Genomic DNA, 24,110 nt, shown 5'->3' with positions numbered 1-24,110 from the left:
GTCAAATTGATTAAATTGATGATTAAAATAGAGAACATCTGGATATGTATCGATGTATGCTCCGAAATATGAGGAAAAGTTTTGCGGTTCGCAAGAATAATTGAAGTAATTACCATCAATTATGAGGACCATTTATTTCGATACTTTTCTGTCATAAATTTAAAGCAAATTCAATATTTCAAAATTTTGTATAAAATAATTTTATTTTGAATTTTTATTTTTATTTGTCACAATTGTCAATTAAACATTGGCGTAGCTAGCAACATTCTCGTAAGGGGTAAAAGCTACAATGTGTGCTAATTGTGAAGATATTCACCTCAAAAAAAGAAAAAATAAATTCTTGTATATGGGAAGAAACCAGAATACTTAGTTCAATATCTAATCATAGTTTAAGGAAATACTGCATGGTATTTGGTAGGGAGCAGAGATGGTCTGTGTTATGATTTATGGTTGCATTCACTTGTAATAAGAAAGCGCGGAGTTGGCCAGTATAAATCTAACAATAATCTTTATTAAAAAAAAATATATAAATAACAGAGTAATAAAACAATAAATACTTAGAAATATAATTACCGCGTGACTACAAATTATACTTGTTCTCTTGAGATGTTACAGACGAGTGATTATTAATATGTAAACAAAACGATAACAAGATTAACGGTAATTAGTGTTGCCAAAAGATAATTCATTCTTAGTTGCCCAATTAGTCCAGAGATGGTACTTTGGGTATCCTAACATCTCCCTTCCTTTTAGGAATATGATACTCAGGTGCCCATACTGGTGGTCTTTTCAATCTATTAGATCGTCGAACTACTACAGAACCTTGAAATGTTGCTGACGTACTAGCTTCTTGTTCAACAGCTGGAGTAGTGCTAGGAGCTTGTTGTATAATTTGTGCTTCACTGGAATTATCAGCAGCCACTTCTTGTTGAAAACTTTCAGAGATCGGTGTACGTTGCGTTTGTTCTGGCAAATCTGGATCCACTTGAGAAATCGATATTTCAGAAGTTTGATTTGATTGTGGTGATAAATTGAAATAATAAAGAAGTATTGAAACTGGCAATTGAGCCGATTGTTTCGAATTAACATATCGTGGTCTTAATTGATTTGAATGAGATCTGATTGCTCGAAACTCTGGAATGTTATCAATTTTGATTGCATAGTTGACGTTACCAATCTTCCTTTTAATTATTCCAGGAAACCACTCAAATTTATTTTGTTTATATAGTTTTGCAAAAATTCGTTCTCCAACATTATATGTTATTTTCTTTGCACCATCATAATCATTAAATTGAAATTCCATTTTTGAGTCACGTATTTGTATTGGCTTTTCAGTTTCCTTCAATAAATCCAAATTAGTCCTTATTCTTCTCCCCATGAACAATTCTGAAAGCGTTTGACCTGTGTTTGAATTTGGTTATGATCTATAACATTTTGGAAATGTATGTAAATTCTCTTTGTTCGTTCCGGATCCTTTCAATTTCCTTAATGCTTCTTTAAAGTATCCACAAATCTTTCAGCTTGTCTATTGGACTGTGGGTGATAAGGGGCTGTAAAAATGTGTGAAATTCCATTTTCCTTACAAAAAGATGAAAATTGAGAACTTGAAAATTGTGTGCCGTTATCATTAACTATAAGTTCTGGGTTCCCAAATAAAGATGTAAAATCACGCAGACAGTCAATAATTGTAGAAGACGAAATTGATAAATTTGAGGCCATTTTGAAAAAGAATCGACGATCACGAAATAATAGAAATTGTCCAAAGGTCCTGCAATATCAATATGAATTCTTTGCATTGGCGCTGTGGTTTTAGGCCATGAGCATAAAGTTGTTTTTGGAAGAGTTTTAGCTACGGCTAAACAATTATGACATTCTCGAATAAAATCCTTTATGTCTTGATCAATGCGAGGCCAATATATTAACTTCTTGCTAACGCTTTTGTTCGTTCTATACCACTATGATCCTTGTGCAATTCTTTTACGAAAACATTTAGGAATAATGAGGCGATCATTATACAATAAACATTCATTGGCGATACTCAAATTATCTTTTCGTGAATAATAACATTGCATTTCATTAGACTTCTCGTTTGGCCACTTACCACTCTGAAGATATTTCATGAGTACTTGAAGTTCATCATCATTTTTGGTTGCAGCACAAATCATGTCAAACGTTAAGGTGAGTACTATGTTCGAGTATTTCACCAAACCCTAAATTAAAAGTGCAAAAATATATATGAAGACGATGACATTTTTATCAAGTCTCTTCATATTCGTGTCTGTTCTGGTACACACATGTACAATTTTCGTGTGGTGTCACACTTAAAAGGTGTTCTGGCCAACACTATACACCGTCATAGACCTGAAAAATGTACACGAACATTTCTTTTGTGTAGGCTTAGTGTACAGCCATCGTATGCAAAGTTAGAAGTTTTTATAACTAATAAATAACAGAATCTGAATCTTTAATATGTTTTTTATAAATATTTGCAAATTTTATTGAGAAAGTCACTTATATATGGCAGAAACCACGATTTTAAAAATCCATCTAAAATTTGAACCGAAATTTCCTCTGATTGGTGTATAAATTTTGCGGTTGTTTTAATCAGCTGATTTTCAGTGTGTTCGAAAGTATAATGTTGCCACAATTTTTAAAAGTTAACACAAAAAAGTTTTAAGCAAAATTATCTTTGATTTTTGTGAATACTATCCGCTTTTCTAAACAAATCAATGGTCTTTTTGAAAATATAAGGTAATTAAATTATAACTTTTACAAAATCAATGGGCTAAGAAAAGTGAATTTTATCAAATTTATTGCATGAAAAATATGGCATCTTCAATTCTGCAAAGTGTTCTTGGTGCACAAATCACTGAGCAAATTAAAAAAAACTAACGCTGCCAATATCTTTCTGCACATGGAGGCCGCCACGGTAGAACATTTGTTTGCAATATTATTGTAAATATTTAAGCAATACAAATGAGAAAAACCTTAACAGAATAGTTAATTATGTCCACTATAATTAAATTTCCTTTAATGTATGGATGTTAAAAACTGTTTGACCAAAACCAAAATAAAACCTTCTCCGCCGGAAAAGATCCAATGTATTGATTGCGAACCATGTAATATTTCGAATTGATTAAAAAAAGTAACCGTGAAAATAAGCTGGTTTTCAGCTTGAAAACTGATCAAGACATAAAGGATTTTATTCGGTTTTCAAGCTGAAAACCAGCTTGTTTTCACGGTTACTTTTTTAATTAACTAATTTAGATATAAAATTATTTGCAATCAATTCCTTGGATCTTTTCCATCCATAATTTGCAGAGACTTGATAAAAATGTTATCGTCTTCATATATATTTTTGCACTTTTAATTTAGTGTTTTGGTAAAAACTCGAACATAGTACTCACCTTTAAGGTAGGTACTATATTTATTGGCACGAAAAAAAGTCCCTAAATCATTCTTTCGCGTTGAAAAATGAGAGTGTTGACAATAGATTTCGAAGGAAGAAAACAGCCATTTTGGAAATATTTCGCGTTTATTTCTCGGAAATTTAATTGACAACATCGTCAAACGTCATAAAATTATTACATATGTATACGCAGCAGCTGATTAGATTGTTTACACACACGCATTCATGATAATTGTTTTGAAAAGTTTATTCTACCAGTTTTTAAATTGTTTTGCAACCAAACCTCACACAGCACTGGACACTAATAATTGTTAAGAATAAAACGCCAGCCGCTCTACTCCTGGTGTCTTACCACATTCGGCAACAGCTTTAACGACATGTGGTACATTGTAGTCTTTTTCAGCTTTTCCAAATGGATACCTTCAATTTGTAACGCCCATCTAACAAGCATATAATTCCGGTGTTATGCTAACTTTTACATCATGCGCAGCAATGGACTCATTCATCAACAAACTTAATTCGTTGGTGTCCACAATATCTACACAATCGCATTGCAATACCAGCGGACAAGAGTGTACTTATGCCCATGCTGTTGCCGCCTCACTAGCAATTTCAAATCCAGTGGTCACGACCACGGTTCCCACAAAGGATAATAACGCCATTTCATTTGCCAATGTTGTTACCTCGGGGGAACAACATCATGGGGTGACCAGTTAAAACACGTACACCATACAATAGCTATAGTCAAAGTGAAACTTTTTGTTCAATCAACATAAGCCTATAACTCACGTTCAAAGGTAGTTCCTAAGCAAAAGTCACTGTTCCCGACTTATATATCGCAAGATAATTCGTCAAAAGGGATGTTAGTGTTCTATACCAGGAACTCTTCGTTGACTGAAATTAATACATTGAGATGCAAAGTGGCTGGTTTACTGAAGAATGTTTCTTGTTATACTCTCCCAATGTATAATTTTATAACTATTTCAGTCACGTTATAAAATTCAACCACTGTTTTGAATCGATAAAATGCAAGATATATGCATAATTAAGTTTTGCATTTTATTTTTGGAACATAGCAATTTATTCTTGTGATTCCATTCGTAGCTACCATAGTACTGCAACATCAATCGAACTGCCTTCTTTATAATTATGATGCACGGCCAGCATTTGTGTTTATTATCCCTATACCCAGTAAAAAGAAACGATTGTAAAATGAAATTCACTAAATAGAACTTTATTTTGTTAACACTTTTCTATAAATTTCATGATATGTACATTATTTCTATTCTATCATGTAGTAGGGAGTCGCTAGATGGTGGCTTTATTACGAAAACACCACTCCAAGTTATTTTTATTTTGCCAATCGATCTTATTGCATTTTTAAATAACAATGCGAACCACATTTGTATTGTAATTTCACACAAATCATTTGAATAAATAAATTATTTCTTAATTCACATTGCAAATGGCGCCATGTTTTGAAACTAACTAATCTCAACATATGGAAGGAATTAACACGATCTAATTAGGGACTGTGCGCTTTATGTCAGTTTTTCAACTCGAAAAAACAAAGTACCACAAATGAAAAAATATTTCGGTAGTTTTTCGCATTTTTGGTTTTGTATGAGATTTCGCTGCGGAAACCGAACATAGTACCTACCTTTACAGGAAAAACAGTTGTTATGTCGTTGATTAGTGTTTTTATCTCTTCATCGATTTTTACGCAGACAATTACCGTTTCCTCATTGGATTTTGGAACGTTGTTTATTAAGGCCGGTACTCTGTTCGGTTTTCGCGTTGAAACTCCATACAAAACCAAAAAATGCGAAAAATTTGCGAAATTTTTTCCATTTGTGATACTTTGTTTTTTCGTGTTGAAAAACTGACGTTTATAGCACGGCGCCATTTGCAATGTGAATTAAGAAATAATTTATTTATTAAAAACTATTTGTGCGGGTTTATAAATCACCCTATTTATGTTCCGAAACTATACAAAGGATCAAAGGAATAGCAGATCAATTGCCCAAGGAAAAATAAAATGTTATTTTGTAAAAACAAGCAACAACCACCAACTTAATCCAATATCGCTCCCTGTAAAATAGCGCTCCAAGCTACCTAAAAAAACGCCGCTTTCTATGTGCGAAATAATGGTTTCCATAAAAATTTTTCATCCTGCTTAGTTTCCTTTGAATCACTCCTAACACAATTCTGTTCAACTTTCATTGTATCTTTACTTATATTCCTTTTGTATACATTATTTTTTCATTTATTTGCCACTTTAACATTTTTTATACTTCCTTGACCGTTTTCTTTATTTGGCTAATGTTTATACCCTTCACCACTACTGTGGTACAGGGTATAATAAGTTTGTGCATTTGTATGTAACGCCAAGAAGGAAAAGTCTGAGACCCATCGTTTAGTATACCGATCGTCTTAGAATTAAATTCTGAGTCGATTTAGCGATGTCCGTCTGTCTGTCTGTCTGTCTGTCCGTCTGTCTGTCTGTTGATGTATTTTTGTGTGCAAAGTACAGCTCGCAGTTTTAGTCCGATTGTCCTAAAATTTGGTATAGAGTCCCGTTTCGGCTCAAAGACAATCCCTATTGATTTTGGAAAAAATCGGTTCAGATTTAGATATAGCTGCCATATATATTTTTCACCGATCTGGTCATAATTGGCGTGTATATCAACCGATCTTCCTCAAATTCTGTACATCCGAATATTTTATGAGTCTCGAAAAACTTGCAAAATATCATCCAAATCGGTTCAGATTTAGATATAGCTCCCATATATAGCTTTCACCCGATTTACACTCATTTGCCCACAGAGGCCAATTTTTTGCTCCGATTTAGTTGAAATTTTGCACAGGGAGTAGAATTAGCATTATAGCTATGCGTGTCAAATTTGGTTGAAATCGGTTCAGATTTAGATATAGCTCCCATATATAGCTTTCGCCTGATTTACACTCATATGACCACAGAGGCCAATTTTTTGCTCCGATTTAGTTGAAATTTTGCACAGGGAGTTGTTGCTATGCGTACCAAATTAGGTTGAAATCGGTGCAGATTTAGATATAGCTCCCATATATATGTTTTTCTGATTTCGACAAAAATTGTCAAAATACCAACATTTTCCTTGTAAAATCGCCACTGCTTAGTCGAAAAGTTGTAAAAATGTCTCTAATTTTCCTAAACTTCTAATACATATATATCGAGCAATAAATCATAAATAAACTTTTGCGAAGTTTCCTTAAAATTGCTTCAGATTTAAATGTTTCCCATATTTTTATACCCTTCACCACTACTGTGGTACAGGGTATAATAAGTTTGTGCATTTGTATGTAACGCCAAGAAGGAAAAGTCTGAGACCCATCCTTTAGTATACCGATCGTCTTAGAATTAAATTCTGAGTCGATTTAGCGATGTCCGTCTGTCTGTCCGTCCGTCCGTCTGTCTGTTCATGTATTTTTGTGCGCAAAGTACAGCTCGCAGTTTAAGTCCGATCGTCCTCAAATTTGGTACATGGTCGTTTTGAGGAACAAAGACGATCGCTATTGATTTTGGAAAAAATCGGTTCAGATTTAGATATAGCTGTCATATATATTTATCCCCGATCTGGTTATAATTGCCGTGTTTATCAACCGATGTTCTTCAAATTCCGTACATCCAAATATTTTATGAGTCTCGAAAAACTTGCAAAATATTATCCAAATCGGTTCAGATTTAGATATAGCTTCCATATATATCTTTCGTCCGATTTAGACTCATATGACCACAGAGGCCAAAGTTTACTACCGATTTACGTGAAATTTTGCACAGAGAGTTGAATTGACCCTGCCAGCATTTCAAGGTTTGTTTTCATCGCTATCCTTTTCACGGACGCCCAACAGAAACGTTTGTCAAGATAATTCGCGATAATTCGAAAATTACAAAAACAAAATGTTTACAATCGTAATGGCGACTCATGTATGTATGTTTTCAGCACTGTCATTCCAGTAACTGTTATGTTCCCATTAATGTAATAAGGTATTTGGTTAGTGTTTCGATTTCATAGTGCACGATTTCTTTTATAAACGATTTCTTTTATAAACCAAAACCAACTGTAAGTATATTGTGAATATTGAAGTGTTTATTTTATACAAGTATAAGAAAAGAAAGCAATCTGGTGATATTTTAAACTAAAATTACAAAATTTGTGGTGTGCGTGTTCCAAAGAATAAAATTAAAAGAAATATCTTCCAGATGGAATTTACCTTTTCACCGTATTGTGTTCAAAGGTATTTTATTAAGTGCCAATTGTTCATGGAAACAAAAGTTATAAAAAGTAAAAGACTAAAAATACAGCTTATAACATGAACTGATACACATCCAATACTTTCCCTTGTTTTATAAGTTAACACAAATTAAAAAGTTTGCATATTTCTTGTTGTTGTTATTTCATCAATTTCATGTAATACGCTTTGGTACATCAGCTATATCTAAATCTGAACCGATTTCAATAAAATTTAGCACACTTGACTTAACTATTAATTGTACTCCTAGTGCAAAATTTCAACCAAATTGCGGTAAAACTCTGGCTTCTAGGTCCGTATAAATGCATATCGGGCGAAAGATATATATGGGAGCTATATCTAAATCTGAACCGATTTCAATCAAATTTTGCACTCGTGACTATACTACCAATTGTACTCCTAGTGCAAATTTCAACCAAATTGGGGTAAAACACTGGCTTTAATGGCCGTATAAGTTCATATGGGACGAAAGATATATATGGGAGTTATATCTAACTCTGAACCGATTTCAAAAAAAAATTGGACACTAGACTATACTACCAATTGTACTCCTAGTGCAAAATTTCAACCAAATTGGGGTAAAACTCTGGCTTCTAAGCCGCATAAGTTCATATCGGACGAAATATATATATGGGAGTTATATCTAAATCTGAACCGATTTAAAAAAAAAATTGGCACACTAGACTATACTACCAATTGTACTCCTAGTGCAAAATTTCAACCATATTGGGGTAAAACTCTGTCTTCTAAGCCGCATAAGTTCATATCGGACGAAATATATATATGGGAGCTATATGTAAATCTGAACCGATTTCAATAAAATTTTGCACATTTCACTATACTACCGATTGTACTCCTAGTGCAAAATTTCAACCAAATTGGGGTAAAACTCTGGCTTCTAGGGCCGTATGAATGCATATCGGGCGAAATATATATATGGGAGCTATATCTAAATCTGAACCGATTCCTTCCAAAATCAATAGGGTTCTATTCTGACCAAAAACACATACTTGTGCCAAATTTGAAGTCGATTGGGCTTAAACTGCGACCTAATCCTTTGATTACAAAAATGTGTTCACGGATAGACGGACATGGCTATATCGACTCAGAAGCCCACCCTAAGCATTTTTGTCAACGACGCCATGTGTCTATCTCGTCTCCTTCTGGGTGTTGCAAACATATGCACTAACTTATAATACCCTGTTCCATAGTGTGGGGCAGGGTATAAAAATTTAAATTTGTTTAATCATATCATGTGGAATTGCTAAAATATTTTAGTAAAACTTTTCTACTATAAACCTACATTCTCTTTTTAGGTGTAGTTTTTGTAGCGATAATATTAATTTATTTAATATTTATGCATTTTCAGAAAAATTTAATACAACGTGTTGGGGGAAGTGATATGCCTTCCTTTATGCGAGCCGCAATTAAATCTGTGATAAGCGACAAACTAGCAGTAAATCTAACATGGCGTGGAACGCCAACTAAACCAAGTATACAAAATTTCGTTTCATTCAAAATAATTAAAGGTTTGTTGATTACTCTTCTTACTTAAAAACGTACTAATGTTTTGCTTTCTTACTTAGATATCTGCAACTTAAAATATACACATTGTACAATCACGGACATCAACAGAGTATGTCAGCAGCATGTTCTTCATGCGAGAGATCGCTTAATTAGCCGTAAAAACAAAAATTAAAGCAAATTTTTCGAAACGTCAAATCATGGTCCATTTCGATTCGTATATTTAGCAGCATTATATACATTTCAATAAAAATCTCATTATCATATTATATGCTAAGATTTGCATCTAATAGTTATAACTTCATTATTATTTACTGATTTGCTTTTGATTTTAGCGGCTAAACTTGAACTTAATACCCATATTTAGAAGAAATCTAGAAGTACAAATAATATTTAATTTAAGTACTGGTACACCGTTATGTTCAATGTGAGTTTATTCGTATAAATTGCAATAAATCTATTTTTATTCAAATTAATAAAAATCAAAACAATCGTTTTACTTGACCATAACGACTCCTTTTCAATTCCCCTAAAATTCACTTTTTAGACCCTTTTTAAACTCACCTAAACGATCCTTTCTAGCGGACCTTGTCTAACACTTTGAAGGGGCTCCTGTTGGCGTCGTTATAAATTGATTAAAAAAGACACCTAATAATTGCACTCATGCGAAACCTTTTTGTAGTAACTTTTACGTGGAACAACTTCTCAATAGTGACGGCGCTTTTCCGACGAGTTTTTGATATCGTATACGATTGTTTTCGACGTGGTGGAGATTCCCAGAAGTATCGTCAAATTCCAAAAATGTTGGCAGGGGACATTCTACCAATGCTTGGTAAATTTGATTGAAATCGGTTCAGATTTAGATATAGCTCCCATATATATCTTTCGTCCGATTTGCACTTATATGGCCTCAAAAGCCAGCGTTTTGCCGTGATTTAGTTCAAATTTTGCACAAGGAGTACGTTTAACAGTATCGGTAAGTGTACCAAATTTGGTTGAAATCGTTTCAGATTTAGATATAGCTCCCATATATATCTTTCGCCCGATTTACATTCATACACCCAAAAAAAGTGACCCCTTCTTTAAGTTAAAATGAACTCATTGTGAAGAAAGTTGAACTTCGTATAGCGCCAAAGCCATTTTTATTTGTTTGAACGATGTGATTTTCGTAGAAATTAGGAATAATGTATTCCATATATTAGTTAACATTTTCCTATATTTATGTACCACTATACTACAGAATGAAAAAATTTAACTAATTTGAATTCATATATGGAATGATTTTATTGAAATTTTTTCATTCATTTGGACAAATCTTACACATTTGTGGTAAAACTTTTACTTCATAATTAGAACTGCTTACCTTCGTTTTTAAATACAATTTTATTTATTTCTATAAGCAACTTTATCTTCAATAAAAGACATGTTTTATTAATATATTGAATATATTTATTAAGAATCAACAGCATCGAATCTCTTTGAAATATTAGTTTATTATTCCACTATTTCCAATTTCCGTGTGATATTATCAACTGTAAAACGCACTTTTTCTTCTTCTTGTACTTTTCACTTTTAATAAGTTGCTGCCTAACGATTTTGTCCTCCTTTTACAATTTCAATACCTACAAATATAAAAAATCATAAAACATTTTTGTTGCAAAAGGTTAGCGTCATTGAATATTACCTGATAATTGAAGATTCCAAAATGAAGACAAATGAAAGGGTTGTTATTCTGCTGGTGTTTTCTTTCTTTATACACTATCACGAACATTGATAGATTTATTTAAAAAAACGAAAATTTTTGTCACTAATTTAAAATAACAAATATTTTATATATTTTATTTGTTATTTATTATATTATTTTACCATATTATTTTTTAACAATCTCTCCGAAACAACGCGATTCCAACTAAAAAACAACCGACGCGCAAATATATCGATTACACCCACGCGCAAACACATCGATTACGATGACAGGTATCGATTACAGGTAGACAATAGAAATTTAGGAAAATTTCCTATATTCTAACAAGTGTGTTTCCTTAAGTTTTTAAAGGATTGCATACTTCTTAGTACGAACGAACTAAAATATTTTTCTATGCCAAGTGTTGTTCGTATGTATGAAAAACTTTCTATTATAAAGGAAGTCGCAATTATCATTTTATAAGAAATTTTACTAATTTTGAGGAAACTTGGTTTTAGTTCGGTTTTTGTTTATTTTTACGAATGCTTTGTTATCGGTGAATAAAATTTTCTTTTTCAGTAGTAAATTCTTATACCCAGCGAAGAAAATAGTATGAGTAAAATTCCATGCCTTATTCTAGTTAATGAACTATTCCTAACTGCTTACAGTTTAGGATTTTTTTACTGAAACGAGTAAATTTTATTATTTTTCACAAAAATTTACCTTAATGGAAATAAAATGGATAAACTATATTGATGAAAATTTTTTCCTTTAGTTTCAAAGGCACTTTTTCTTGGTGTATGACCACGGGGGCTAAAGTTATACTCCCATTTATGTGAAATTTAGCAGAGATTGCAGAATTATTATTCTAACTATGCAGTTCAAATTTAGACAAAATCGGTTCAGATTATATATAGCTCACATATATATGTACACCAGAGTTGGGGAAATATGGTAGACTTTTTCATATTTTAGACCCATTTTCAATGGGATTTTCCTCCAATTGACTGGATAGTTTACACAGAGAATATATTTAATATGATATTTAAGTGTGTCAAGTTTGTTCTAATTTGGTTCAGTTTAGATAAAGCCTCCATATATTCGTTCTTCTGGTTTATACAAATATGGCCAAATTCCCACACTTTACACAAAATTCTGTGATGATTTCCCCATATCTTAGTCACACACTGTAATGCCAGAATTTCCACAGAACGGTTGAGTGTTAAATAAGACTCCAAGTCGCCCGACTTGACCAAATAATATATCACAACCCACACTTGACCACATATCTTGGCGAGAACTAACCAATATCCTTGTAAAATCGCCACTGATAAGTAGCAAAAATTGTAAATATTACTAAAATTGTCCTATATCTCGAATACATATGTATCACCTGATAAATCATAAATTCTCCTTTGTACAATTGCATTAAAATTTCTCTCGCTTCATATTTCCCATATTTTTTACTAACATTGTGTTTCATACCAGGGCGTTAGCCGATTTCAATTTTAATTTTAGAGATTTTGTAGAAGTAGAAAAAATTGTCTCCATTATAAGTATTTGTATCTGGAAATGCAAACCCTTGTATAGCTCCCAGCAAATTTGGAGTAGTTGAGATGGTAACACAAATGTTGGTCTACATGGTGGTGAAGGGTATAATATAGTCGGCCCCGCCCGACTTTAGACTTTACTTACTTGTTTGTATATACCTTTTACTTCCAGGGTTATTCCACATACACGCAGACCAGCTGCAACCGCACTCCGGTATGTGACTTCATCTCCTCATTCGATTAGCCTACCTCAACTTTTCCTTTGCAAATTTTAATTTTAACTCTAATTTTAAGTTTAACCCTGCCAGCATTTGAATGTTCCATTTCATCCTCATCGCTACCACAGACTCGTAAGTGACACTGCAACAATCGCCAACTGTGATAGTATTTTGCCATCACTATTCGCATGAAAGTATTTTGCCATCACTATTGTTACAAGAGCCATTTTATATTTTGTGAAGCACCAAGCACAACTAGCTTCTTATAATTTATTTAAATAAAAATGATAATGAAGTGCTGAAAACATAGTTATTCCACTTAAAATTGTGAAAGGTATATTGGTGAACAATTTTTGACTTTTCAAATGGAATAAAGTGATAGTTTTTCAAATATTTTTCCAGACACGCTGCCTCCATTGGGAATAAAAGTACTGGCTGATAGACGCTACAACATTTAACTTACAACTTGTAACTCAACATCAATCTCTTATTAATGCATAAAAATGTGTTAAATGTGATGTGATAGTCATATAAATGTTATATTTATGAGAATTTATAAATGTTTCATAAAATTAATAAACATCTAAACAATCGTGTTTTACTTTACCACAATGATTCTTTTACAACTATCTTAAAATGCACTTTGTCTGATTGTTTGAAGGGGCTCTTATTGGCGTCCTTCTAAATGTATCCAGAAGGGCTCCTAATAATTGCACTCATGCGATACTTTTTTGTAGTAACTTGGCGTGGTACAACTTCTCAATAGTGACGGCGCTTTTCCGAGGAGTTTTGGATATCGTATACGACTGTTTTCGACGTAGTGGGGATTCTTAGAAGCGCCCCGAAATTCAAAAAATGTTGGCAGGGTAATTTTAATTATGTTTCCTTACTAATTATATTCCATTATTTTAACTTTATCTAATTTTATTTCTCTTTCTATTTTTACTTTTAACATTAATTTAAATTGTAACTTCAACTTTGACTATAATTTTAATTTTTACTTTTGACTTTTCATTTAACTTTAATTGTATATTAATTTTTTTTTTAAATTTAGCTTAAGCACAGTTTACTTCCAATTTAAATTTTAACTTTGATTTTTAATTTGAACTTTAATTTTAATTTCAAAAATTTAAACTAGAAATTTTAATTTTAACTTTAATTTTTAATTTCAATTTTAATTCTAATTTATAATTTCAATTCCAATTTCAAGAATTTAAATTAAAAATGTTAAGTTTATTTTTAATTTAAATTTAAATTTAAATTTTGATCTTGATTTTAATTTCAATTTTAACTTCAATATCAACTTTAATTTTAATTCCAACTTCAATTTCAACTTCAATTTTAAAATTTCAATTTTAATTTAAATTCAATTTCAACCTAAACCTCAACTTTAAAATTTCAATTTTAATTTAAATTCAATTTCAAATTTTAATTTGAACTTGAATTTGAATTTGCATTTCAATCTGAATTTCAATTTAAATTTAAAATTGTATTTTAATTTGTATCCGTATTCGCATTTAATTCAATTTAATTTAATTCAATTCAATTCAATTCAATTCAATTTAATTTAATTTAATTTAAACCAATTTTTTTTAATTCTCTTTATTAATTGACGTTTTTAATTTACAATTCATCTTATAATTCTATTCCCACGAAGCCATACAAGGCTTGTCCGCAGGATTAATAAATTATAATTAGTGGTGTATTTACTATTTCATATTTGCAATTAAGTTAAGTTCAGCTGTTTTTTTTATTTTTTAGTATAGTTCATTTGAGAAAAAATAAATAAATGAATAATTTGTGTAAAATTAGTTTTAGTTATTTACAAAAAAGTTTTTAATGTGCTTCTTTTTGGCATTCTTATTTCTAGTGTTGAATATTGGTGTTGGTAGCTGGTTTAAAGCTTCAGGTAGTGCTACTGAAAGCTATGCTTTCCCGTAGTTGTTTCGATATTTCGGTATCTTATACCTTCCTTCTAGTCTCATTCTTGTACTATGTGAATGGCAGATAGGCTCTAGAAGATTTGTGTTTGTCGAAAATTCGATTATTGTTGTTTTGTATAATCCTCTGATGTTAAGTATTTGTAGATCTCTGTACATTGTGTTTGTAGTGCTGGGTGAGTGTCTGTCTATATGGTTGGTTCGTTGATGTCTTGCAATATGTTGATCATTATATTTTTTGTAGTTTTTATATAATAATTTGACGATTCTGTCTTGTGATGCTTGAATTGCCCTACAACTGGCTCCGTTTCCCCATGCTGTTATGCCATGCCGTATATATGATTCTGCAAGCACCAAGTAGGCTTGTTTTAGGACATAGAACACATACTTAAATGATATAAAGAATACGAAGATTTGCGAATTTTTTTCTGCAACTCTTCCTGGTACTTTTTCCATTTCGAGTCTAGGTGTACACCTAGGTATTTGTACACCCAGAAAAAAGTGCCTTCGAAACTAAAGGAAAAAATTTTCATCAATATAGTTTATCCATTTTATTTCCATTAAGGTAAATTTTTGTGAAAAATAATAAAATTTACTCGTTTCAGTAAAAAAATCCTAAACTGTAAGCAGTTAGGAATAGTTCATTAACTATAATAAGGCATGGAATTTTACTCATACTATTTTCTTCGCTGAGTATAAGAATTTACTACTGAAAAAGAAAATTTTATTCACCGATAACAAAGCATTCGTAAAAATAAACAAAAACCGAACTAAAACCAAGTTTCCTCAAAATTAGTAAAATTTCTTATAAAATGATAATTGCGACTTCCTTTATAATAGAAAGTTTTTCATACATACGAACAACACTTGGCATAGAAAAATATTTTAGTTCATTCGTACTAAGAAGTATGCAATCCTTTCAAAACTTAAGGAAACACACTTGTTAGAATATAGGAAATTTTCCTAAATTTCTATTGTCTACCTGTAATCGATACATGTCATCGTAATCGATGTGTTTGCGCGTGGGTGTAATCGATATATTTGCGCGTCGGTTGTTTTTTTAGTTGGAATCGCGTTGTTGGAGAGATTGTTAAAAAATAATATGGTAAAATAATATAATAAATAACAAATAAAATATATAAAATATTTATTATTTTAAATTAGTGAGAACAATTTTCGTTTTTTGAAAATAAATCTATCAATGTTCGTGATGGCGTATGAAGAAAGAAAACACCATCAGAATAACAACCCTTTCATTTGTCTTCATTTTGGAATCTTCAATTATCAGGTAATATTCAGTGACGCTAACCTTTTGTAACAAAAATGGTTTATGATTTTTTATATTTGTAGGTATTGAAATTATAAAAGGAGGACAAAATCGTTAGGCAGCAACTTATTAAAAGTTGAAAGGTACAAGAAGAAAAATGCGTTTTACAGTTGATGACATTACATGGAAATGGGAAATAGTGGAATAATAAACTGGTATTTCAAGGCCAGTCGATGCTGTTGATTCTTAATAAATATATTTAATATCTTAATAAAACGTGTATTTTATTGAAGAAAAAATTGCCTATATAAATAAATAAAATTGTATTTAAATACGAAGGTAAGCAGTTCTAATTATGAAGTAAAAGTTTTACCACAAATGTGTAAGATTTGTCCAAATGAATGAAAAATTTTCAATAAAATCATTCCATATATGAATTCAAATCAGCTAAATTTTTTCATTCTGTAGTATAGTGGTTCATAAATATAGGAAAACGTTAACTAATATATGGAATGCATTATACCTAATTTCTACGAAAATCACATCGTTCAAACAAATAAAAATGTCTTTGGCGCTATACGAAGTTCAACTTTCTTCACAATGAGTTCATTTTAACTTAAAAAAGGGGTCACTTTTTTCTGGGTGTAGGTCTCTACATTTTCAATCTTGCTGGAACATTTATCCTCAATTTCGTTGTTTCCGTTATTATGGGTATTGTGGAGACATTCTGTGTCAAATCAAATTCAATTGAAATTTAATTTGAATTTCACTTGATTTTAATTGGAATTTAACTTGATTTCAATTGTAATTTTATTTGAATTTAGTTTATACTTGTTTATACATTGTGTAACTTGCATTTTATTTTGAGCTGGAATTTATTCGAGTTCGAAACAAATTTTATTTGTTTTCCCTTCGATTCGGATCGGCCTAGTATAAATTTGCGAAACGTTTTTCGTGTATTATCCTGATTTTAAGAATGGTTTGAAAGTGATGTGAACTCAGTTTGAATTCATTCGATTTGTTCTTGTATGATTGGTTTCTGTTCGCTTCTATCTGCTTTTGGTTTTTTGACTTGTTTCTGTGTTGATCTTTGTTTACTTTGCCTCTGGCTTGTTTTTGGTCTATATTTGTTTTGATAACTTGGTTCAAACATGTTGCTAAAGGTAAGTAATAAACGCCGTAAGTATAATTTCTCCTAACAGGTGAATTGTATTCCATGGACCCAGATATTGCTGATATTGGTCATCCGAAGATTTCTTGGCTAAGCTAAACTGCTACGACCAATTCACGGTAAGCAATATTTCTGAAATTTGTTTCAAAAATTCAATTAACTAATTTCTCGTTTCCATTTTCCCTACACTATAGCCTATAATTACCTTAACCTATTGACCTTGGATTTAAACGAAGAAAGATGAAATTGCCAGTAAACTTAACTATTAATGAGGTAAGTGATTCATTTTCTTTATATCAACTACACAATTTGTCAAAAGAGAAAGGAAATCGTTATTGTTTTAAATTTTTCGCGTGATATACGCCTAACGGTTTTCCCTTTATATCTTCAATTTCGTAGAGGCATTTTCCGACCGCTCTCAATTTAATTTATTCTTGCTGAAATGACTAAGCTGGTGATTCCTCCGATAAACCTCCTGACCAGGGAAAAACTTGACTCTTCTAGCGCGTATATTATACTTACGAGCACGATCACGGTAACTATTTGTTAGCCTTTTTCCAACTTCCTGTCTCACTAACTCCAACTTGGTAGTCTTGGGTAAAGCACTAAACTCAGGGTCTTTCATGGAATCCAATTTCCTAGCCAGCCTATAAACGCTACCGTGAGTAACCATATTAGTACCAAACAATGCAAAGTAGGGTGTCATGCCAATCGAGGAGTGTACAGACGATCGCAGTGCACATTCAATCGCGGACAAATTTTGATCCCAATCCGGTTGATCCTCATGTAGATAGGCCCGAATCGCTGCCAATATAGACTGATTTACACGCTCCGACGCATTTGCTTGCGGAGAGTATAACCCAGTCTTCATGTGACGGACCCCATAGGCCTCTACGAACGCTCTAAAATCTTTTCCAGTAAATTGTTTTCCATTGTCTGACAAGATAGTTTCCGGGACACCAAATTTATGGAATACTTCGGCCTCTAGGAATTTTGTTACATTCCTTGAAGTCGCTTTACTCATTGGTTTCAATAAAACATATCTTGTCACATGATCCAACACTATAAAAATGAAATTATTTCCGGTTTTAGAGCGAACGTATGGGCCTACAAAGTCTATATAAACTTTTTGAAACGGTCGGTCTATTTCTACTTGAGAATCCATGGGATGCCGCATAACCTGATTATTGGGTTTCGTCTCTTTACAAATCTGGCACTTTTGGACGAAAAGTCTCACCTGGGTATTCATATTCGGCCAGTAATAATACTCTTTAAGCCTACCCAGAGTTTTATGAAAACCACCATGAGCCGCAGTAGTCGGGTTGTGGGCTTTCTCTATAGCAGACTCAGTGAGAGATTGTGGAACCCACAACTTCCAGACTGAATCTTCACATGGAATATTTATTGTCACTGGTGTCCGCTTATAGAGAAAGCCATCAACCACGCGTAAATCTGGCAAACTTGACTGATTCTCCATCACGGTTTTAACTTTGTCCAAATAGTCTTCCTCCTTAAACTCTGGAACATCCAGTTCTACTAAGTTAAAGGATGCTAACTCCAGTTCGTCCAGATTGTATCGTGATAAAGTATCCAGAACTACGTTTTGGCTACCCCGGCGATGCTCTATCTCGAAATCGTGCCCCTGCAGCAAAAGACTCCACCTTGCCAAACGACCACTCTGTTCTTTATTCGCCATCAGCCATTTCAATGATGAATGGTCAGTGATGACCGTAAAAGGCATCAACTCAATATAAGGGCGAAACTTTTTTATTGACATCACCACGGCCAGGCTCCCTTTCGGTAACGGAATAGTTCTTTTGCGCTGGGGTCAACTTCTGAGAGACGTATGCGATAGGGTTTTCTCCTCCCGCATCGTCTCTTTAAAAGAGAACACCGCCAATTCCGACATCGGAAGCCTCACACTGGATGAAAAATCTTTTTTCAAAATCGGGGTGCCTTAAAACTGGACTCTGGGTTAGCGTATCCTTTAACCGTTCAAACGCTGTTTTCGCCTCCTCGCCGAACTCAAACCCACGTCCCTTTTTCAATGTTTTAAAAATCGGTGCAGCAATTTCCGCATAATCTGCAATAAATCGACTGTACCATCCTGTCATGCCCATGAAACGTCTAACTTGTTTGGCACTCTTTGGATACTCACAGCTGACTATCGCTGAGACTTTGCCTGGATCTGGTTTCAATGTTCCCCCACAAACTATATATCCCAGATAGCGCAACTCCTTGAAGCAAAATTTGGATTTGGCCACGTTGATAGTCAGTCCCGCCTCATTCAGAGCTTTTGCAACTTGTCGCAAAAGTTCCAAATGTGTTTTGAAATCAGGGGCAACAATGAGCAAATCATCAAGATAGACAAACACCCTTTCACGAAGATTTGCAGGAATGACTTTATCCATTAAACGACACATCCTTTGGGCTGTATTACACAACCCAAAAGGCATGACCGTAAAATTATATAATGGCCTTCCTGGTACCGTAAACGCAGTCTTCTCCCGACTCTTCATTTCGAGTGGTATTTGCCAAAAGGCATCTTTCAAATCAACACTCGAAATGAAGTGTGTATCTCCAAGCCGGCTAAGAAGGCCTTCAATATTTGGGAGCGGATAGGCATCCTTGACAGTAAGGGCATTGAGCTTCCTGGCATCTAGGCATAACCTGTTCCTTGTGCCTTTACGGACCAAAGTTACAGGATTATTCCAGGGACTTTCACTGGGCTCAATGACCTTCATGTCAAGCATTCTATCCAGCTCTGCATATATTAGGCTTTGCACTGCTGGAGATACCGGATAGTGACGTTGTTTTACCGGAACTGCATCTGCCGTGTCAATGATGTGTGTCTCTAATGAAGTTTTGCCCAGTCCCCTAACTTCAAACGACGGAAACTGGCCTTTGACCTCCTCCAAATTTTTCCTCTCGTCGTTGCTTAACTGGTGTTGCGATGGATCCAATGAAACCTCACCAGACTCTTCCTCAAGCGATAGACATTCAACGCCGGCTAGTAAATTGTATTTCTTCATGAAATCAACCCCGAGATAAAGTGCCTTACTCAAGGTTGGGACTAGAAAGAAAGTTACTACACTCTCAATCCTTCCTAACTTGACAGGCGCTCGAATGCGGCCAACAACACGATGAGGGGTTTCATCTGCCGTGCCTACGGTAGCTGAGAAGTTGTAGATAGGGATTCGGGCTCGCTCAACTAGCTCCAAGCAACCTTTGCCTAGACAAGTCACCGTTGCGCCACTATCTAACAACCCCTCAACTACCTCTTCACCAATTTTTATTTTTACATACAATCGTTTATCTTCTCCCTCATACAGTGTTGTTGTCGCAATCTCGCGCCTTAGCTTCTTCCTAGTTCTAAACCGTTCCCTAGCTCGCAGTATCCGTCTAGTTGGCTCACGACGTCTATATCGAATTTCCTCTACTTCTTCTTTTGGACGTAAACTACTTGAAAATTCCTCACTTACTTCATTTTCTCCAATATTTGTTCCTACTTCATTTTCTACATTATTTCTATTTAATTCACTATTTCCATTAAAAATCCTATTTCTAACTATTTCATATTCCCTCAATCTAACATGCCAAGGTCTTATTTCCCTTAAATTCATTTCACTACTTTTACTCCTATACTTATCACTATCACTAATTCTATTTTTTAAAATTTTTATTTCAGGTCCCTTCTGCTCATCATGACCATCACCAACTACTTCTGCAGGGGATTCGATGCTGCCGGGCCCGCTACCCCTCTCGACGTGCCCGTTTGCTGGTTTCCCCCACATCTGGGACATTTCGGCTTCACCACATTTTCCATACCACATCCATAATAGAAGAGGTTACGAGTGGTCGAAAGGCAGTCCATAAATCCGTGGCCTTTTTCTTTGCAGTTCCAGCACGTATAATTTGCCTGACGAGAAATTGCCTCCACATCGAATTCTGGCTGCTCTTCATAATCAATTGCATGAACCCGTGGAGCATACTGCCGATGTGTCTGCGTTACTTGCCTTTGATTTATAAGCAATTGTTCTGCCTTTCGACACTCTTCCCTGAAGTGTTGCAGGCCAAACATCCGAATTGGGAAAACCGGAGTTGCCAAGGTATGTTTGAGATTACCTTTCATCATTTCAATTAACATTGTTTCACTCATAAGTTCTCTCTGCTGATGATGAAGTTGTAGCATGGCGTTGTAGAAGTCTTCAAATGGTTCTTGTGGACCCTGTCGCCTGTCCATCATACGCCTTTGTACATCGAAGTCGCTCTCAAATTTTCGGAATTGTGTCAGGAACGCCTGTTTGAGATCCTCAAAACTGTGCACTCGCCCCAGACGCCTCTGCATCCAGCTGGACCCTGTAATAGTTGTGGAAATCTAATCAATACCTCCTCATCATCGCAGACATGATCATTCTTGAGCTGTTCTAGTCGGAAAATAAAATCTTCAGCAGTGATCGACTTGGACGTACCATCGAACTATAGCCTCCACTTTTCAATATCCACTTTCCTGTTATTACGTGATGATGACGATGCTGGAACATATGGAGATTGTGCTGGAAACGTCTGGGGCGGTGGTAATCGATTTTGTCCGCCTCCACTGTAATTTTGATGGGTTTGCCCTGCCGTATAACCAACCGCTCCGAAATCTTCCTCTTGTGGTGATGGACCCACTCTTTGTTGATGTTGCAAATTATGATTTGATGACGGCCCACTTGCATTTGGAGGTAACCTCTCCTCATATCGTCGTGAGTTCGTTGTATTAGGTAGTTGAAAGTCTTGTGACAACCAATTTTGCGGTGGTGAATTTTGTGGAAATGGATTTGCCTGGTTTTGCACGACTGTATTTGAGGCATTCGTAATACCAACTAAACTTTGTTGTAGAAGCTGTGGTACCAGCTGCCTTAACTTTTCATCCAACACTCTTATCAGTTCAGCTTGTCCTAAACCAATGGCGGAGTTAATTACCGTATGCAGTTGAGTATCGGCGTTCGGGTCTGCGGGCCTCTGAGCACCTGCCTCCAAATTTCTGTTCTCCCGCCTTTCCCTTTGAATATTAATTGCAGTCTCACTATTAAAATTTGGAGTATTTGGAGTGCTGTTGATTCCCGACATCATTGTAGCATCGTCAGATTGTGCTGGACTAGATGTGGTCGATGTACTCGTTGTTATGGCCCCACTCATAGCCTGGGTGACAAATGCTCCAGTATTTGTAGCCATAGTAGTTACTACTGTAGTTGTAGTGTTTGATGGCATGGTTGAGCAGATGGGAACTGAATGCTCCTGATCGTAACTGGCTGTTCTCGTTCGAACCATTTCAACCGGACTAACTATGGTAATGTAATTTGATATTTTATTTTATATAATTTAATTAAATTAAATTTATTATTATTATATTTTTTCCAGGTACGAAAAATTTAAAACTTCAAAATTCTACTAATAACTAAAACCAAAATCCCCTAAAAATTAAAGGTAATTAAAAAAAATAATAAATCGAACAGAAACTTTAACTCAACAATAAGAAAATTGAAAATTCTAATAAAAATTTTGAGAATCCTAAAGTTAAATAAATAAAACAAACTGATAAAAAAATTAAATCTAAACGTTATACCCTCGTAAACTCAATATAAAAAGAAAAAACATTCTAATTATAAATTAAAATTCAAACCCAAAATTGATAATAATGATAACCCCATAAAACACTATAAAAAATGAAATAAGTTGATTATTAATTTATTAATTAATAATAATTAATAAATCAACAATACCTAACCCAAAAAGTAAATAAATAAATAAAAATATAAAAAACTAATAACAAAACTTAAATCTAAAAATCACTATCACTGCTAAAAAAAAACAATAAAAATACAATCCAAAACCAACATAAAACTATCAAACCAAAAATTCATAAATGAAATTGAAAAACTTAATACCTAAAAAAAATAATTAAATAAAAGATCAAAAATGAAAAAAAAAAAATAAAATGAAATATAACAAAAATACAAACAAAAAATATAATAATAGCACTTTATGAAAACCAGAAAATAAAAAAATATTGCTGAATCAAAATCAAAATGAACCAGAAACAAATCAAAACATAAACAAATAAATACCTAATAAAATAATCAAATGAAACATGTAGAAATAAAAAAAAAAATTATGTAAAACTAAACGTCCAAACGTAATTTATAAAAAAAAACTAAACCTTCAACTCAAAACTAAAACAAAATCAATCAACCAAAATTCAGTTCATAAAATAAAATAACTAAAAAAAATTGTAAACCTAGTAATATAAAAAAATAAAATAAAAAAAAATAGATAACAAAAATAAAATTTAAAAAATTGAAATTGAATTGAAGAATAAATACTAAATAAATAAAAAACTAACAATAATAACTCTAAAACAACTTTCAAAAACCAACAACAAATTAAATTAAATTTAAAATGAAATGAATAAAAAAATGAAATGCAATGAATCAAAATGGAATGAAATGAAATAACTAAAGATAAAATACTATAAAAATTTAATGCAATAAATCAAAATGGAATGTAATGAAAAAAAATGAAGTGACGTGAATAAAAATATAAATGAATGAAATGAAAAAAAATGGAATGAAGTGAATAAAAATTAAATGAAATGAGTAAAAATAAAAAAAATAATAAAATGAAATGAACTAAATAGAAATGAAAAATAATAATAATAAAAATGAAATGAAACGAATAAAAATGAAAATAAATAATTAAAAAAAAAACCCAGATTCAAAATTATACCTAATAAAAACTATTAATAATAACTGGAGAACTGAATAGTAAATAACAAAAATTAAATTTAAAATGAAATGCAAAAAATCAAAAATGAAATGAACTGAACTGAACTGAATAAGTATGAAAAGAAATGAATAAAAATAGAATGAGATGAAAAAAAAATGAAAATCGAAATTATACCTAATAAAAACTTTGAATAATAAATGGAAAACCAAATAATAAATAACAAAAAAAAATTCAAATTTTTAAACCTAATATAAAATTAATAAACAATTAATTTATAAAAACTAAA

At 32.9% G+C, this 24,110-nt stretch overlaps 1 protein-coding gene across 1 annotated transcript; it reads right to left on the bottom strand.

The window, feature by feature from the left end:
- Positions 1 to 481: 481 nt before the first annotated feature.
- Positions 482 to 2,583, bottom strand: LOC142221656 (uncharacterized). Its single transcript, XM_075291409.1, has 3 exons — positions 2,102 to 2,583; positions 574 to 1,578; positions 482 to 507 (listed from the first exon to the last, which is right to left on the bottom strand). The coding sequence occupies exon 2, from the start codon at positions 1,376 to 1,378 to the stop codon at positions 704 to 706; it is 675 nt and encodes a 224-aa protein (XP_075147524.1). The 5' UTR covers positions 1,379 to 1,578; positions 2,102 to 2,583; the 3' UTR covers positions 482 to 507; positions 574 to 703.
- Positions 2,584 to 24,110: the final 21,527 nt, after the last annotated feature.

Source organism: Haematobia irritans, chromosome 1, assembly GCF_050003625.1.
Source record: "Haematobia irritans isolate KBUSLIRL chromosome 1, ASM5000362v1, whole genome shotgun sequence".
NCBI lineage: Eukaryota > Metazoa > Arthropoda > Insecta > Diptera > Muscidae > Haematobia > Haematobia irritans.
Note: the sequence above shows the minus strand (reverse complement) of the source record. Positions and strands in the feature narration are given on the sequence as shown.

Coding starts and splice junctions, on each gene's coding strand:
- LOC142221656 (XM_075291409.1), bottom strand. CDS start 1,378: ATGGGGAGAAGAATAAGGACTAATTTGGATTTATTGAAGGAAACTGAA.